At 36.4% G+C, this 18,474-nt stretch overlaps 1 protein-coding gene across 1 annotated transcript; it reads left to right on the top strand.

Moving 5' to 3' along the window:
* Nucleotides 1-2,303: 2,303 nt before the first annotated feature.
* LOC113344429 (phosphoenolpyruvate carboxylase 2-like) lies at nt 2,304-7,464 on the top strand. Its single transcript, XM_026588401.1, has 10 exons — nt 2,304-2,628; nt 2,986-3,377; nt 3,507-3,591; nt 3,994-4,216; nt 4,434-4,537; nt 4,652-4,739; nt 4,847-5,001; nt 5,185-6,183; nt 6,352-6,738; nt 6,877-7,464. Exons 1-10 carry the CDS (start codon nt 2,464-2,466, stop codon nt 7,186-7,188), a joined length of 2,910 nt encoding a protein of 969 aa, XP_026444186.1. The 5' UTR covers nt 2,304-2,463; the 3' UTR covers nt 7,189-7,464.
* Nucleotides 7,465-18,474: the final 11,010 nt, after the last annotated feature.

The raw sequence follows: 18,474 nt of genomic DNA, 5'->3' as shown, positions 1-18,474 counted from the left end.
TCCAAATTGAACACACACCGATTTAAGCTGTTACACCAATTACGTATATATTACCAGATCTCAGACAAGATGTAATACCTTGCTTTAGTTATATTCATGTACCTGTAAAACTCCTAGCAGAATACCGATTCTCTTTAGGAATCAGTCTTGTAAATCTCCTAACAGAATGTTAATTCTCTTTAAAAGATACTCGTATAAATTTTCTAGAAAAACGTCAATTTTCTTTAGAAGATGCAACAATTAAGGTTTACCCGTTACGTATGTAACCTAATTGATTTACCTCAAAAAATCGACTAGAAATATTCTAGAGATATCTTGATCTATCAAATATATGATTTATGATAAATAATCCTTAAACAACCTCATAACATCTTAGAGTATACAAGGATTATTGTAATTAGCTAGATACGAGTTCTGTAACTACCAAAGAAGAAGATAGCTAACCCGTGCTTTACGATCCCCTAGTAAAGTCTTCAAAATTTTACTTTTATTCGTGAAGAACAAAGATGTGAAAAACAACCTTATGCAACACACACAATTTTCCAAGGGATAGTTCTTTTTATAGTGAACAATCAAGGCTAAATTGATTAAAATTCAAGCCACATTGTCTAGGATAGGAACATCGTAACCTTGACTAAAATAAACCTGAAGTCAAGTTTTTTGCGGTTTAGTTCGCGAATTTTCACTAGAATTTCGTGTAATGTTTCCTACTCATGAACTAAACCTTTAGGCACACTTTTCAGCTTTAGTAAATTACTCATAACTTCCCCGTCATAACTCGAAATTCAGTGATTCTTGGCTCGTTAGATTCGTAATTTCATTCACTAAAACGTGGAGACCTTTCCAAGTTCAATGGATATTTTCACCATAGTCTTAGGTTCAAAACTCTTCGTGTACAAATACAAAAGTATATCTACCGTCATAAGAATTGTTTCAAAAAGTGAGAACTTTATCTCGATAGATAAAGAGGTAAAATAAACATGATAATCAAGTATTTGTTACTAGATGTCTTCGTATAATCTTCAAATCTCCGGTCTTCAAAATAGCCTTGATTCCATATGTTACTTCTTAAATTTAACTAGTCCAAAACAAGATTTTTAAACTAAATCAAGAATATGTCTTGGCATCCAAATTTGAAGAATGATTTGACATACCAACGCCAGGGGGTTCAACCAAGAAATGCTCTAATACTAACATTTCAACGTAGCCTTATCAACCTTAATTGGATGGCCAATGTGTTTTCTAATTGCTAGAAGAATTTTCTCTTTTTTAGAATCCAAGACATGGTCCATAAAATCTCACCTATATAAACGAAGCAAAAACTCTTTAATTGTCAGGACAGAAATTATGTTCCCAATTCCTTAATCGAACGAATTGTTCTTCCACTTCCCATGATTTGGATTTTATAAAGTTCCTATAAATTTCATTTTCAAGCTTAATAGTGAAGAAATCTTACCAATTGGAATAATATGACATGAACCTTGAAGAGCCCATTGATTACTGAGAATTTCTCAGCATCTGCAACCTTCAATTTTTAAAAATCAAGTCATCCAATTAACCAAATATTTCGATACTTTCATCAAACAAATTATCTAGTAATGTAATATATAAATCATCACCACGTTTTCCAGGTTTAGGCAGAAAGATCTTCTAAGCCCATATTTTTTAACACTATTAAGAGAACTCATACCACCAACGATCTCTAATCTTCAAAATTCAAAGTAACAAAGAAAACACCATTCTTCACAAGTAACATATGCATCTGATTTGTTGAATGAATAATGACCGGCCCCATCCCGCCATTACGTATGGTAAAATAAATTCCATTTTATACGACACTGCCACATGGGAACCCTATAAAAATTGTAAATTTTCTTTGGACGAATAACAACGTTAATCTCACACAAAAATCACAAGACCCAAATCAAAAGGTCTACTCTAAGAGGTTTTTCTCAAGACCTTCCATAATCAATTTAGAATTATTGTACCAAAAAAGCATATAGGGAGAGTACATTTTGGATATTCTCCTCGAATTACTGTAGTCTGCAGCGGGTACAGCATGCAGTAGCGACTATGGAGTAGTGAGTACACAGTTTGCATATAATACTACCTACCTGTAAAAAGATAATTAAATTATAATAATAATAATAATAGAATTTTCCATTTCCACGCGAAGAAACTTGACAAAAATAAAATAAAATAAAAATAATATAAAACCGAAATTATTTGCCCAAACTGATTTTATTATTATTTTATTGTGATTGGTTCAGTAGCTTCAGTTATATATAGGGGTCCCAATCTCATAGCTTCTGGATCACATCGCTCTTTTCATAAAACTTCCCTCATCCTCTTCTTCTTTCCGATTCAAAGACACAAAGATCATAATTAAGAAAAACAGGGTTCATAATCCAAAATCCTAATCCAATCTCTCTAGTGAGTGTTGTTACAGAGAGATTGTGAAGTATGGCTAGGAGTCTGGAGAAAATGGCATCAATTGATGCCCAGTTGAGATTGTTAGCACCTGGAAAAGTATCTGAAGATGATAAACTTATTGAATACGATGCATTACTTTTAGATCGGTTCATGGATGTTCTTCAGGATTTGCATGGCGATGATATCAGAGAAACTGTAAGTATACTATCACTCTACCACTTGCACTACATTTTATTTTCATTTTTTTCCATTTTTTTCCTTCCATTTTTCGATTCAATTACAGGAATTATAGGTTGAATTTTTGTTTTTATATTAGAGATCATCAATTTTGCTTAGATTTTGTTTTATTTTTTTGGATCTGATTTTCTGATATCATTAATAAAAGGTCTGAATGGTCTGATGATCTTATTGTAAAGTATAATTGGAGATGGAATTGTTTACATTGATTTTGAATTGTATAATCAAAGAAATGAATTTCAATGTGGTTTGTTCGTTTCGGTATCATGTTTTGTGTATAAGCAATGAAAATTGGACTGGAATTATGTTTTTCAGGTTATGGAGTGTTATGAGTTATCAGCCGAGTACGAGGGAAACCGAGATCCTAAAAAGCTTGAAGAGCTTGGTAATGTGTTAACAAGTTTGGATCCTGGGGATTCTATTGTTATTGCTAAATCATTCTCTCACATGCTTAACTTGGCCAATTTGGCTGAGGAGGTTCAGATTGCTTACCGGAGACGGAACAAGCTCAAGAAGGGAGTTTTCGCTGATGAGAACTCTGCAACTACTGAATCTGACTTTGAAGAGACTATCAAGAGACTTGTAGTTGATCTCAAAAAGTCTCCTGAAGAGGTTTTTGATGCTTTGAAGAATCAGACCATAGATCTCGTCTTTACTGCTCATCCTACTCAGTCCGTCCGAAGATCATTGCTTCAGAAGCATGGAAGGTTAACTTCTCTTTTCAGTAGTTATTGTCTCTTTTTGTTATGTCAAAGACTCTTTTCCCTTTGAAAGCATGGTGAAGCTCACTTGTTTTATTGATTTACTTACTAGTTCTCTCATTTCCACTTCCACAGAATTCGAAATTGTTTGGCCCAGTTGTACGCTAAGGACATCACTCCTGATGACAAGCAAGAGCTTGATGAAGCTCTTCAGAGAGAGGTGTGTATGTATTTATTATATATTTTTTTAGGATGGCTTAGTTAGATTTTGCATACGAATGAAACAGCCTAGTGCAACTCTAGATTTATTAAAGCACCACTTCACTTGAGCACTTTCACGTGGTACGTGTTGGATTTTCAGTGGTAAGTGCTGGATCTGATTGTTTGAGATTAATCATTTGATGTTTTTTTTTCCACCAAACTCTGAATACAATAAGGAATACAATAAGGACAATGTTTGATGCCATGTAAAATTCACGAATCAACAAACATGAGCAAGAGAATAGATTCGAAAAGGCGACTCCTGAACAAAAGAGTGACAAAATGTGATGATAGTACATAACAGACCAGAATGTTACCTTAACCTGCAGATTTTGAAGTGAGCTTTTTGTTTCCTGTGCAGATTCAAGCTGCATTTCGCACAGACGAAATCCGAAGAACTCCACCAACTCCACAAGATGAGATGAGAGCTGGGATGAGCTACTTCCATGAGACTATCTGGAAGGGAGTCCCCAAATTTCTACGAAGAATCGATACAGCTTTGAAGAATATTGGAATAAATGAGCGTGTTCCTTACAATGCCCCTCTAATTCAGTTTTCTTCCTGGATGGGTGGAGACCGTGATGGTACGTCACCTCCTTGTTAGATAGTTCTCTTTGTAGCATTTTTCTTCCACTACTTCAATTTCTTTCCCACACTTAATGCCACCTAGTATTTCCTTATTTCATGATAATGAACTATTTATAATGGTCTTCTTCAAATAGAGCCCTTATCTGGCTTTATAGTAGAAATATGTTCGCTAAACTGTACACCAGATATCTTAATGTTTGGTGTTGAATGCAGGAAATCCAAGGGTTACCCCAGAGGTTACTAGAGATGTATGCTTACTGGCTAGATTGATGGCTGCAAACTTGTACTACTCTCAGATAGAGGAGCTTATGTTTGAGGTAGACCGAATCTCTCCAACCTATTTTCCATTTGCTTCCTCTATTTTTATGAGTGAGGAAGGCTTCATTAAGTCAGCTACAGTTTGCTTAATCGCTTTTCCTTTTTCTTTACAGTTGTCCATGTGGCGTTGTACTGATGAACTTCGTTCACGAGCAGAGGAACTTCACAGGAACTCAAGGAGAGATGCAAAACACTACATTGGTATCTCTCTCATGCTGGCTTCTTTGATATTGTTCCTTTACTTTGAATGTAAACTTTCAGCCGGGTCTGACAAAGCTTTACTGATCCTTGACCTTTTCTGGATGCAGAATTCTGGAAACAAGTTCCTCCAACTGAACCTTATCGTGTTGTTCTTGGAGATGTGAGGGATAAGCTATATCAGACACGTGAGCGTTCTCGCCATTTATTGACAAATACAATCTCTGACATTCCTGAGGAAGCAACTTACACTAACATCGAACAGGTGTGTTTTTGATCCCAATTCTTTATATTGTCTGAACAGAATAGCGTATGAACTCCGAACTTGTGTTTATCTGTATGCTACACTGGTGTGCGTATAAGTTCCACCAGCATATAATATTTTGATATTTTATCCTTTTGTTGGAAATTCTGTGTCTTCTGATTTTCTCCGTGCTTTGTTTTGTAGTTCTTGGAGCCTCTTGAGCTTTGTTACAGATCCCTTTGCGCTTGTGGAGATAGACCAGTGGCTGATGGAAGCCTTCTCGATTTCTTGCGTCAGGTTTCTACCTTTGGTCTATCCCTTGTTAGAGTGGACATAAGGCAAGAATCAGATAGGCACACTGATGTTCTTGATGCCATCACGAATCATCTAGGTATTGGATCTTACCGTGACTGGTCCGAGGAACGCCGACAAGAATGGCTATTATCGGAGCTCAGTGGCAAGCGCCCCCTATTCGGTCCTGATCTTCCTCAATCTGAAGAAGTTGCCGATGTTTTGAACACTTTCCATGTCCTTGCAGAACTTCCTGCAGATAACTTTGGTGCCTATGTTATCTCAATGGCAACTTCACCGTCTGATGTTCTTGCCGTCGAACTCCTTCAACGTGAATGCCATGTGAAGCAACCATTGAGGGTTGTGCCATTGTTTGAGAAGCTTGCAGATTTAGAGTCTGCTCCAGCTGCTTTGGCCCGTCTTTTCTCAATTGACTGGTACAGGAACAGAATTGATGGTAAACAAGAAGTTATGATTGGTTACTCAGATTCCGGAAAGGATGCTGGCCGTTTCTCTGCAGCTTGGCAATTATATAAGGCTCAAGAAGACCTTATAAAGGTTGCCAAAGAATATGGAATTAAGTTAACAATGTTCCACGGTCGTGGTGGGACTGTTGGAAGAGGTGGTGGGCCCACCCATCTTGCTATTTTGTCACAACCACCAGAAACAGTCCATGGTTCACTTCGTGTTACGGTTCAGGGAGAAGTCATTGAACAGTCATTTGGGGAAGAGCATTTGTGTTTCAGAACACTTCAGCGTTTCACAGCTGCTACACTTGAGCATGGGATGAAACCTCCTATCTCTCCAAAGCCCGAATGGAGAACTCTTATGGACGAGATGGCTGTTGTTGCAACAGAAGAATACCGTTCCATCGTTTTCCAGGAACCTCGATTTGTTGAATACTTCCGTCGCGTAAGTATCTATTGGTGAACGGTTACATGTTTCAGTATGAGCACAAATTATTTGAAAAAGGCTTTTAAAAAAGTGTTCTACAACCTCGGAGACAGTTAATTTCTGAGCTTAGGAGGCATTCTGAATGACACTGACAAATCCTTCTTATTTTTCCTTTCTTGAATACAGGCAACTCCAGAGTTGGAGTACGGTCGGATGAACATTGGTAGTCGCCCATCCAAGCGAAAGCCGAGTGGAGGTATTGAATCACTCCGTGCAATCCCATGGATCTTTGCATGGACCCAGACAAGGTTCCATCTTCCAGTGTGGCTAGGTTTTGGGGCAGCATTCAAACATATTATTCAGAAAGATGTGAGGAATCTTAATATGCTACAAGAGATGTACAATGAGTGGCCTTTCTTCAGAGTCACCATCGATTTGGTAGAAATGGTGTTCGCTAAGGGAGACCCAGGTATTGCTGCTTTGTATGACAAGCTTTTAGTGTCAGAAGATCTTTGGTCTTTCGGAGAAAAATTAAGAAACAACTACGAAGAAACCAAGAGTCTTCTCCTGCAGGTAAACATCCAAATTCAACTCAATGTTATAGTTGTAAACCTGTAATTATCAAACATGTTTCAGGCCAACAACTGATTGACACTCAAAACTACTACATCATATGTATAGAAGATGAATTTTAATTTGCCATTTTTGTAGATTGCCAACCACAAGGATCTTCTTGAAGGGGACCCACACTTGAAGCAGAGACTAAGACTTCGTGATTCATACATCACAGCCCTAAATGTATGTCAAGCCTACACACTGAAGCGAATCAGAGACCCAAGCTTCCATGTGAAATTGAGGCCTCATCTTTCTAAGGAGATTATGTTGAAGGATATATTGGAGTCCAACAAGCCTGCGGCGGAGCTGGTGCAGCTGAACCCGGCAAGTGACTACGCTCCTGGTCTTGAAGACACCCTCATCCTGACCATGAAAGGTTTAGCTGCAGGAATGCAGAACACTGGTTAGAAAGGGTTACTTCGTAGTTTTCTTGATAAGTTATATCCAGGCGATATAATCTTATACAGTTGCATTGTTGTAGGATATGTTTTCTGCTTATTTATGTTCCGAATGTGGAATAACTTGAACTATATTTGCACTGGAACTTTGTTTCCAGATTTACGCTTAGTTTTTATCATCTCAATGCCGTAAGTTGGAAAAACTACGAGCAGTTTCAAATGTTTTTCATAAAGAATGAATGGAAGTGATTCATCTGTGTTATTGCGAGTACATTTGGATTTTCTATTCAGCCTTTTATTTTCTTTCTGCCTTTTTGGTCGTGTTTCTTTGTCACTTCAGAGATCGGACTGGACTGTTAGGTTAACCAACAACTTCAACTTCAACGGCACATATCAAATAGGTCGTGCTTTCTATTCTCATCCACTTCTATTCAAGAATACTAGTGCTAGTGTATTTTCCGTAGCTTTGGTGCCGAAACTCGGCACACCTTTTAGGCTATTGCAGACGGAACAGAGAACTGCTTTTGGTGTACGCTAATGGAAGTCTAGACAAGTTAACATTTCACAAATACAATTCCGCCTCAGCACCACCAATTCTCGAATAAAACCAAAGATTTCAAATCATTAAAGGTGTAGCATGTGGATTAACGACCAATACAAACACTGTAATTGTGGAATTTATTGCTTTCAATTCACTGATAAAATTGTTATCAAGGAATCAGTAAAACTTTTTCATTTCTTATTTTCTTGCCTGGAAGGATTGAGCAAACTCAAATTTGTAAGAACAAGACATCCAACTTCATAGGTTTCAAAATACAAACACTGTTAAGATACAAACGACAACAGGTGTTTGAACATAGTACAGCAAAAACTTTAATGGGGACAAGACATGATGAGAATAGCATAGAATAAAAGATCTGGTGCAGCTGTTATTTGCAAAATTACAACTACAATAGACAAAATTTATACATAGCAAATATAAACCTGCATGGTTGCGAGGCATGGCAAACAAGACAAAATAAAATATGTGTTGACTGCTATGCTAGAAGTATTAAAAGCCGTGGTCTAGAATTGTGAACTGCAATACATCTTCTGATTTACCAGATCCAGGTCAGTAGCGAACAGGAAAAATTGTATGCTAGCGTATTCCTTATTGGTTGGTAACAGCATAGGAGCATGCATATAGCGAGATTGTATACATTACAAGAATAATCTTGGATCACATGCAGATACATAGTTATGTTAGAACTTCAAAAGTGAATGACAAAAAGCTAACTAATCTTTTATTTAGGAAGATGTGCTGGACTAAGACTGGATACAGAACACATTTGTCATTCCATTACATGCTATATACCAAAAGGAATACACAGGAAATGTTAGGTGCTATGATGTGAACCAACCACTTCTTTGAACAAAATTAGCTTCCTAAAGATGCATCACATTACAATATAATCCAAGTAAACAATGATATAAGAGTCGCGGAAATAGTCAAACATGATTGCTAAACCAAGGTAACACACACTAACATTAATCTGCATATGATGGTGATTAAGTATGTCATCTAAGCTTAAATATTCGACATCACATATATGTATGATTACAATATAAAAATTACCAGATACTATGTAGTCCAGAACCAGATCTCTTCCTCCCTACTACTGATTCATCTGTCAATCCCTGCCCTTTGCTTCCTTTGTTGCACTCTCTGAGGATCCCAGTGTTTGCGTGTTTCTCTCGACCATGCAAGCTGGAAGCCGGATTAAAAGCAGTTGACCCTGTTTCAAATCAATGCAGTTTATTTTATCTCGGAAAAATCTCGTTATCATTTATCTTTTTCCAAAGATAAAAAAGATATTCGATTCGTCATTTACTATGATATTCGAATTCATTTTTTATCTTTAAATATAGATAATTCTCCCCAAGCTAAACCCATTTTTGAGTTCCTTATTATCCAAGAAAGAAAGTCTGTCAAAACAAGCTATTCTGAATGAAGCTCAGGAAGATTGGGGTAATACCTTGATAGGGAAACTCTTTTCAGAAGACTCCTTTGAAACAGAAGGGGTTAGAAAAGCTGCTAAAGATATATGGGAAAGGTGGAAAACCAAAGAAGTTCGAGCCCTAGACAAAAATATATTTCTATTCAAATTTTATACCAAAGATACCATGGCTGTTGTTCTCAAGAGAGGTCCTTGGAATCTTTTGAAGTGTCGTGTCAATCTTAAAGTGTTAGAGCATAGCTCGGTTGAATCCACCAAGCGTTGGTATGTCAAGTTTGGTTGTCATATTTTAGTGAATCAAAACTCATTTTAAGAGTCGCTTGATTATGTACTAGAGTCAACTTCGTATAGGTTAGCTTGAAAGTATTAGGATATGAGACATTACAAGTATTGCGAAGACTTGAAGAAGTGAAGAAGTAAGAAGCTACAACGACAACATCATCCTTCCACTTGAGGTTAGTGATATTTGACTTGAACTGTTTCATTCCCTAACGTATCTTTCAAGTCGTGCATATTGAAAACAAAACTGCGAAGCATGAACACTCTAGATAGACATAGTATTAAGGAATACAATATGCAGTTTATTGCTTAACCATTAAACTTTGTAGATAAGACATCGACATAATCGTTTAAATGCTATTGTGATTATGTATGGGTATGAGGTGAGGATTTCATCCTAGGAAACAATGTTTTACATGTGTTTTAAGGAAGTAAGTTCATAAACTTGTTTATGAATCGATAAGGAAATCGCCAGACGTTATTGAGATTGTTATCATTGCATATCTTGTGAAAATCCAATATTTGTGATTTAGTATAACCGCTCACGACTCATTTGTGTTGGTAAAACTATTCACAAAGGCATGACTTATGTATTGGTATGACTTTTATTAGTGAAACCGATCTTAAGTAATCACCTGAGATGGTATTGAGTTTGTGATTTGTTGAACCGAATCTGGGTAAAGGGGAACCGATCCTATGAAGAGGTGCAACACATCACAAAGGGGAATCAATCCTTGTATGAGGTGCAGCAAGTTTGTAGCAGAAAGGGGAACCGATCCTATGAAGAGGTGCAACACATCACAAAGGGGAATCGATCCTTGTATGAGGTGCAATAAGTTTGTAGCAGAAAGGGGAACCGATCCTATGGACATGTGAAACACATATGAGTTAGATACCATATATATGTGGGGAACCGATCCTAGTACCTATTCAACCGAATTTTGGAAAGCTAGTGTGACTATGCACAGTACTCACATGGAGGTAGAACCGAAACTTGTTTTAGTAGAACCGTTAAACCCATGATTTGTGATTGAGTGTTTCTTAATCAATCGCATAGTTCTTGAAAGTCAGATGAACCAATTCTAAACTTGTTTGGAAGTGTGGCAAATCGGTTTCAAGGTTGTAAGTATGAAAGAGGACTTACAAAGTAAGGATGTCGGCATACTTTGAACACGTACAATAATGTTTATCTTTTATTGTTCAAAGTTATTCCTTAATAGCTACAAGAAGAAAATCCTAGGATCGAAATATAAATAAGTTAAGAATCTTTTAATTAAGGTTGTTAATTTTTTTTAGGAAAATGAGAATTAGTAATGCTCAATTACTAGTTGAGATTTTCCAAAGAGATTTTGGGTCATTATTTTGGACAGAGCATTTCCAGGAATTATGAAAACCGAATTTGGAATATATTGAATATCTTTGAGAATATTTTCGGTTTTGGAAATTCCTTAGTATCCAAACTTCCTTGTTTATAAATACTTGAAGTTTGCATTTCTAGCAAACTAATCCTTCGTGACAGCAAACTTCCTCGGTTGTGTTGTTACTGGTGTAGCCGCCTATTCGGAGAGGAGAGTAACCTAATTAGGCGAAATCTCTTACGCCCGCTCAGTTTAAAGTCTTCTTTGGGATTGAGAAGCTCTACGAGTACCGTTGGTGGGAAACTAGATAATTGCGGTTTATCTTGTGTTTTCGATTGATTTAATTGACTAACGGTGGTTGAACTTTGATTGCACCTGGTTTGTTTATGCTTGAGAATCTTCTCTTCTGATATAAGATTCACTCAAACTAGATCGAAGTTTCGACAGGGATCTTTAGACTGTTGTTAGTGCTAAATACGATCTTGTGATAATCCATTGTTCACAGACTCCGTTCTGGTGCATGATTGATCACAAGAGATTCAAGTTGTTGTGTGAAGGTGTTTATTGAAGATCTAAGAAGATTTGAAGAAAAATAAGATATTGAAGATTTCTGATTTGGGGTTCATAATATTTGGTGTGCACAATACTTGTTTCGGTATAAGAGGATCCAACTATAATCAGTTTATCCTTATGGTAGATTGGATTGATTAGTTGTGTAGATCGGCATCAATACAATTCTTTGTGATTAAAAGTATTGGTTGCAAAATCTTAACAATTACTTTGGTGATTGAACATAAGATAAATCTAAGAACCTGACGAAGGAGTTTATGTTAAGATAAACAGAAGAGCCTATGTCCGACTCACATCACTTGGTTGAATAGAGTTGATACCAAACAGATTTGTTGTTCCTTTACTATTTGGAATACGAACCAAAGGAATTGTTCCAAGTACTGACTTATTCATAAGTTGGAGGCACGAGAATACAAACGGAACTAGGTGAACTATAGGTTTAGTTACTTGGTCTCAACTATACGAAGTTAGGTTTAATTTTGTGTAGCGGTTTAATCCTGAGAGTATTCAATTATGGACAAGGTCCCGGGGTTTTTCCGCATTTGCGGTTTCCTCGTTAATAAAATCTTGTTGTGTCATTTACTTTATATTTCCGCATTATAATTGTTTTATTATAATTAACGTAAATTACGCAAACGTTAATTCCTATTAATTCCTTGATAAGCAATCCTATTGTGTTTGGTTAAGACCGGACCTTTTTATCAAGTAAACATGTTGTTGTATTGTCTCGATCTCCTATCCATAGACGATCACACGAAGTGTGAAACGATTAGTTGCATTGTCTCGACTCAGTCCATAGACAATCACTTTCGGAGAAATGACTTATAGGCAGGAAAAGTTTTAGCTTGAGGTATATTTGGGTACCCTCGCCTTTTCAGAAAGAATATGACCCATCAATCAAAGTTCAAGACCAAATTTTCACTCATCAAGAATGGTATGTTCAGTTTCAACATCTGCTAATTGATCATCATTGCAAAGTTGTGGTTGATGATGCTGTTCAAAAACCAGGAGAAAAGACTTGGGTAGATCCGGAAAACTGTAAACTAGGTTATGGCAGCGTAACTACTGCAAGAATCAAGATAGATTTATCAAAGCCTCTGTATAGAGGAGGTTGGTGGAACACAGCTGCAGGTGGAGTTGCATGGGTTCGCTATCATTAGGAGAGACAACCACACAAAATATGTCAGGAGTGTTTATGCATTGATCACAATACTAATGAGTGTGAAAACACTGCAGATGATCTGGAAGTTCGAGGATATACTCATGATGAGTACATTGCTTACTGTCATGAACTTGTTGCTGCCTATGGAGTCGAAATTATTGACGATTTGGAGTTATTGATGCAAAGAATTTGTGAAGCGAGTCTTAACCGTATGAACAATATGAATGATGAAGAACAAGAATCTAGTAGACGCCCTAAAAGATCAAGAAAAAATGACTCTGATGATACCCCTAAGGACACAAATATTGATGAAGCTCAAACTCTTGCGGTTCAAGAAAATTCCACCGGGAAAGATACTGGAAAAAGACCATCTTCGGTAGCTACTGATGACATGGAGCATGACCTGATTGAAGAAGGAGAAATGGATGATAAGGAGTATCTTCATGATATGGAGAAGGCATCTGCTTCCTTGGTAACAATCTCTAATACTTTCACCTTATCTCTTTTTGTCATTACTTTTTTCTTTTCTGTTGTCAAACCTCACATATTCCTGCTTTTTATTTCATTCATAATTTTACTCTCATGAAGATTCTTAGCTGGAACTGCCAAGGTTTTCTAGGTAGAGACACTAGAGATCACCTTCTTTATTTGATTAAATTACATGCTCCATACATTATTTTTCTCTCAGAGACCAAGATTAATGACAACATAATCATTAATCTTACAAACTTCTTAAATATGCCCAATAAAGTCTATCTTCCGTCAGTGGGAGCAGCTGGTGGCCTAATTATGTTATGGAAAGATGGGTTTAGTTTAAATGTTGTTAGCACTAATGAGAAAGTGATTAATGCCATAGTTAATAATGATCCTAGTAAAGGTGATTGGTTCCTAACTGGCACTTACGGATCCCCACATAAAATTGAACAACCTACTCAGTGGTCCTCTATTAATGATTTAGGTAGATCCATTAATATCCCTTGGGTTATTATAGGAGACCTGAACATAACCCTAGAACCCAATGAAAAAACTTTATTTCTTCAAACCCTACTCCACCTGAAGTTCTATCTCTCATTAAAGACACTGATCTCTCTAATTTAGGGTTTAGAGGCAATCCCTATACTTGGACTAACAACAAGCATGGTACAGGTAGACATAAATCCAGACTAGATAGAGCCCTAGTTAACAGTGAATGGACTTTAGTTTTCCCAGATGCCCTCCTTACTCATCTTTCCCAAAATGGAAGTGATCACCGTCCCATACTTTTGGATCTTTATAGAGTTATTAAAAACACGGGAAGAAGCTGGAAATTCTTTGAGCATTGGCTTCAAAATGACAGTTGTCATAATGAAATAAGAAATGCTTGGTCTGCTAACTATACTGGTTCTAATGCTTTTGTCTTGACCAACAAGTTATCGAATACTATACATATTCTTAGTAAATGGAGCAAAGCAACTTTTGGAGATACGCAACAGAAACTGACAGAGCTGCAAACAAAGATTACTTCTCTTCAAGCCTCAGACATAAATGGTAGTAATACAGCTGAAGTTCTAAAGATGGAAAAGGATTTAAGTTCTCTTAATGATATATTGGCAAGCTCTAACAGACAAAAAGCAAGAGATCTGTATTACAATGAGATGGACAAAAACTCTAAATACTTCCATATCAGAGCCAACAAAAGAAGATCACGCAACAAAATAGATGCTCTTATTTCTCCATATGGTGTTTGGTGCGATGATAAGGAATCGATTGCAGGTTTACTCAGAAATCATTTTCAGAACATAATGGCTACTTCTTCTCCATAAAACAGTGATGCTTTTTTTCAATGTATTCCTTCTTGTATTACTTATGAGGATAATATTCAACTTGAAGCTGTACCTACAGATGAAGAAATTCACGATGCTCTCATGACTATGGACCCTTGGACTTCCCCTGGTTCTGATGGATTCCCACCTGGATTTTATCAATCCCAATGACAACTGGTTAAAGGTGATGTATGCAGTATGGTTAAATCTTTCTTCCATTCTGGGTATGTTCTAAAGCAAATAAACAACACAAGAGTTTCTCTGATCCCTAAAACTCAAACTCCAAGCAAACTAGAAGATTTTAGACCAATTGCTTTATGCAATACAGTTTACAAGATTATTTCTAAGATAATATATCTAAGAATGAAGAAACACATGCCTAACATCATATCTCTCATGCAAGCTGCATATGTCCCAAGAAGCTGATTTCAGAAAATATTTTATTATTCAAGAGATTGTGCAAGCTATGAAAAGAAAGGAAGGAAAAACTGGTCACCTGGCACTAAAAATGGATATGTCAAAAGCCTTTGATAGGCTTGAGTGGTCTTTCTTAATTGAGGTGTTAAAGAAGTTTGGTTTTGGAGATAAATTTTGTTAGATGGTACATCAATATATTAGCACTACTCAAATTGAGATTATGCTTAATGGTGCCCCCACTACTGCTTTCTTTCCTTCAAGAGGTATACGACAGGGTGATGCCTTTTGACCCTATCTCTTTATTATGGCAATGAAATCATTCTCTAAATGTCTTGCACATTGTGAAGTTCATGGTACACTCACAGGCATGAAAATCTCACGCTCAACTCCAAAAATCAATCACCTGCTTTTTGCAGATGATTGCATATTATTTTATAAGGAAAATCAAACTCAGACAAGCAAAGTTCTTCAAGTTATTCAACAGTTCAGTTTATGTTCTGGACAATTAATCAATTTTAACAAGTCTGCTGTGTTTTTCTCTTCAAATATGGATTCTGATTGTCAAGACATAAGTGGTTTCCTTCAAGTTAGAGAACTTAATATCAAGGAACAGAAGTACTTGGGTCTTCCTTTCTTTGTTGGAAGAAACAAAAGAATTCCTTTCTCAGTCCTTGTAGATAAAATGGATCACAGGTTTTCAAAATGGAAGGTGAGAAACATGTCAGAAGCTGCCAGGTCAGTAATGATTAGAAACGTCTCTCATGCAATTCCTATTCATCACATGACAAGTTTTAAACTGCCATATGTTACTATTAAGAAGATGAACCCTGCACAACAATCTTTTTGGAGGAACAAAAAAACAAACAAAGGTAAACACATTGTCACTTGGAGAAGAGCAAATCATCCAAAAATAGAAGGGGGTCTTGGCTTTCGTGGTATGCATATTCTTAACAGAGCTTTACTTGCTAAAATCATCATGGAAATTATGCACAGATAAAAATTCTATAATGTCAAAATCATTAAAAGCCAAGCATTTTGATGATGAGGAAATATTCAATCTTAAAAAAAAAAGGTACAATGCTACATGGTCATGGAATAACATCAGTTATGAGCTCAGTTTTGTAGAAAAGTTTAGTTGTTGGAGTATTGGTGATGGGAAGAATGTCCTAATACGAAAGCACAGGTGGATTCCGGAGATTCCTTCTTCACCTAAACCCAAACTAGGATGTCTTAATCATCAAAATTTTCTCTATGTCCACCAGTTGTTCATGCAGAATTCATGCTCTTGGAATACCAATCTCCTCAACGAACTATTTGAACCAGCAACAGTTAAACATATTCTGCAAATATCTATTCATCCAGACTGCAAATATAAACTTATATGGCTACTTGAACGGAATGGTAATTTTTCAGTTAAGTTTTCATATAGGAAAATGTATGAAGAAGCTCATATCCCTCAGTCTATTGGTCCGCGTCTTCAGAAGATCTATACTACCTTATGGAAGTTGCCTACTTTTCCAAGAATTCAACAATTCTTATGAAAAGTTGTTTCTAATCTTCTCTCTACTAAGGAAGCACTGGGATATGCTGTGGTGGGTGATAACAACTTATGTCCGCTATGCGATCAACATATTGAATCTGCAGATCATCTCTTCATGTCTTGTCAAGTTTCAAGGCTAGTCTAGTTTGCAGTGGCATGATGGTCTTCTAATGCTCAGTTAAGTTTTACAGATTAGATCTGTAGCTAGTTTGACAATTTTCATAACAAGCAAAATTCTGTCCAAAAAGTAGTTAAAAGGGCTATTATTGCTTGGTCCATATGGACTGCCAGATGTGATAAAGTATTTCAAGAAAAAAACTTCAACCCAGAGACTACTATACAGAGATGCAAGAGTTTAATTGAAGAACATGCTCAGATGAAGCCTAATATCCATAGGAATGTGCAATGTGTTAATCGCCAGAATATCCACTGGATACCTCCTCCTACTGATTTCTTTACAATTAATTGTGATGGTTCTTTCCAGTTCTTAAACAAAGCAGGAGGCATTTGACTAATCATTCGAAATTGTGCAGGTGAGCAACAAGGAGCAAAATGCATCCAATTGAAGGACCTCAGAAATGATGAACAATCTGAATGCATGGGTTTATGGGAAGCAGTGAAATGTGCAAAGGAATTAAAGCTGGACAAGGTGCATTTTGAGCTTGATGCAAAAATGGTGGTGGGTGCAGTTAATAAAGATCACAGTTCCATAGACCGGAGATTGCTTAACTACATTAAAGACATTAAGTCGTTTTTTTATAGTTTTTAGCTCTTGGAAATGTTACTACATTCCCAAAGAGAGAAATAAAATTACAGATATTCTTTCTAAGATAGCTAGGAAGGATGAAACAACTATGTTATGGACTGACTCGTCTCCTATTGAGATCAGATCCCAGTTACTCAAAGACTCCTATTATATAACAGCTTAACAAGTTGCAATACAATCCATTTTTCTTGTTTCAAAAAAAAAGGGTTTGTCCATCACATTTCATGTTGAGCCGAATTTCTCAGGCTTTAACTAAGCTGAGGGTCGTCTAATATTGAGATGATAGTCTTTGATTGAGCCGAAAATGACGATCGACTTTCATTATACTCCCTATAAATTTAACCGATTTCAATTCCAAAGCCACACTTTTTCACCCACAAACTCCTATTATTTCTCTTCAAATCTTGATCTTTCGATCCGTCCAAAAAAAATCCTAAAGAAATGGCTAACAGAGTTCGTGCTTCTAAGTATAATCAAGAAGAGGATTTATCTCTTTGCACAACTTACATTTTTCAAACAAGAGATTGTGTAAGACTTAAACAGAGGGTTCAAATTCAGTTTCTTAAGTTTATGAGAAGAAACTTCATCATCATATTCTAAACAACATAATAGTTTAGAACGATCATTCATCCTGAAAGTAAAGCTAAACTTTCCGGAATCAGCAGCACCAGAATCAAGATTTCTACTAAGTCTATAATAAATAAGAAGTTTTTGATTACTATGACCCAACTCCACACAGCAGGTTCACAATTCACACCCTGTCGCAACATGAACCAAGGATTTCTTGCGAAAGTAACGTCATAGTAACCCAGTCATACTACTAACAGTGAACAATCAAGTATAATATCCATACAACCAATTTCCTCAGATAAGATATGAACAAAAATTATTGCGAGCCTCATGCCCCCATATACCCTGTGATATATTGATGTGTCCCGTAGATATCCCAGGACATCTTACCTCTATAATTTGCGTACAATAAATATAAAATAGTAAGACTGTCACGAAAAATACTATTGCGAATATTATTCAGTGATTAATCAAAATACTAATGCTTGCCCTTTAACACCAATATACTATTGCGTTCCTTTCTGCACCGATAAATACTTAGCGAGGATCCATGGAGAACATAGTCACCCCTCGCAAGAATATTAAACAACGGTATGCGGCACCACGCTTATATAAGTGCATAAAAACATAATTGCATGCAAACATGTTCATAGATAATAAAGACTCATAATGCTCGCAAATTAAAGAAACTTAATGGTTACAAGAAAGTTACAAATTAAAGTTTTTCCACTTGTTTTGATAACAGATCACGACTACTTCAAAATTTCCCATCTACAAATACCTAATACCGGTTATTATCAACATTGTCCTCAACATCTAAATTAATTTCTACTTA

This window comes from Papaver somniferum, unplaced genomic scaffold (genome assembly GCF_003573695.1).
Source record: "Papaver somniferum cultivar HN1 unplaced genomic scaffold, ASM357369v1 unplaced-scaffold_76, whole genome shotgun sequence".
Taxonomy (NCBI): Eukaryota; Viridiplantae; Streptophyta; class Magnoliopsida; order Ranunculales; family Papaveraceae; genus Papaver; species Papaver somniferum.
The sequence above is the reverse complement of the archived record's forward strand: the minus strand, read 5'-3'. Positions and strand labels throughout refer to the sequence as shown.